This window comes from Rhincodon typus, chromosome 39, assembly GCF_021869965.1.
Source record: "Rhincodon typus isolate 14 chromosome 39, sRhiTyp1.1, whole genome shotgun sequence".
Lineage (NCBI taxonomy): Eukaryota > Metazoa > Chordata > Chondrichthyes > Orectolobiformes > Rhincodontidae > Rhincodon > Rhincodon typus.
In genome coordinates, this window is record NC_063370.1 from 8,417,061 (window position 1) to 8,417,873 (window position 813).

The 813-nt window shown below is 64.3% G+C and overlaps 1 protein-coding gene across 1 annotated transcript in view; it reads left to right on the top strand.

Annotated features, from left to right (window-relative positions):
- Positions 1 to 233: 233 nt before the first annotated feature.
- LOC109910430 overlaps positions 234 to 813 on the top strand; it is a 10,563-nt gene continuing 9,983 nt past the window's right edge. Inside the window, exon 1 of the mRNA XM_048618381.1 lies at positions 234 to 811. Coding sequence (XP_048474338.1) covers positions 544 to 811 — 268 coding nt within the window. The 5' untranslated portion in view covers positions 234 to 543. The remainder of the gene's footprint in view (positions 812 to 813) is intronic.

An 813-nucleotide genomic window follows, 5' to 3' on the forward strand; every position in this document is an offset into this window, starting at 1 on the left:
CATTCCTAGGGGACGCTCAGCTTTGAGACTCATGGTGGGGGTGAACTCTGTGCCTTGGAGGAACGACTTTGGGGTCCCTTGCTACCCACCTACCTACACCCACACTCCAGTTCCGTCCCTGCTCACCCCACCAACCCCCTCACAGCTGACCCCTACTGGGGGCAGACTGGAACTGCTCCCCACCCCTCCCACCCCAAACTCCTCCATGTCTGTTTACTGGGTCACGTGGGGTGGTTGTGCACGTGTAATTGACACAAGGGCTGATGGAGAAGAGGTGGCGGGTTTCGGAGCTTGGGTAGGGATCCCTCCGGTGGGCAATGCAGCCTCGGGTTAATGCAATTCATTAAATGCAGCGACGGGGAGGTGGCGGTCGATTGCAATTCGCCGAGGAGAGTGTTTCTGAGGAGAGAGAGAGAGAAGCGGCGGCGGCGGCGGGAGGCAGAGACGGTGGGTGGGTACAGTATTGTCCGGGTCGGTGAGGATGAGATGCCCGTGAGCCGGTGCTGGGTTCCGCGAAGCCATGGCTCCGGGACCTGAGCTGAGATGGCAGAGCCGCCGCTGCCGCCGCCGCCGCCGCCCCCCGAGTGCCTGACGGCGCCGTTCAGCCGGAGGCTCTCGGCTCTGAGCTCTGCCCCGTGCCCGGGCGAGCCGCCAGCCTCGGCCGCTCTGCCCATGGGGCTGCAGGGCTTCAGCAACCAGCCCGCGGCGGCTGGCGGGGCCCTAGCGGGCGGAGACAATGTATCCTTTCAGATGGCTACAGTATCCCCGGGCACCCAGATGGCTACAGTATCCGCGGGCACCCAGATGGCTACA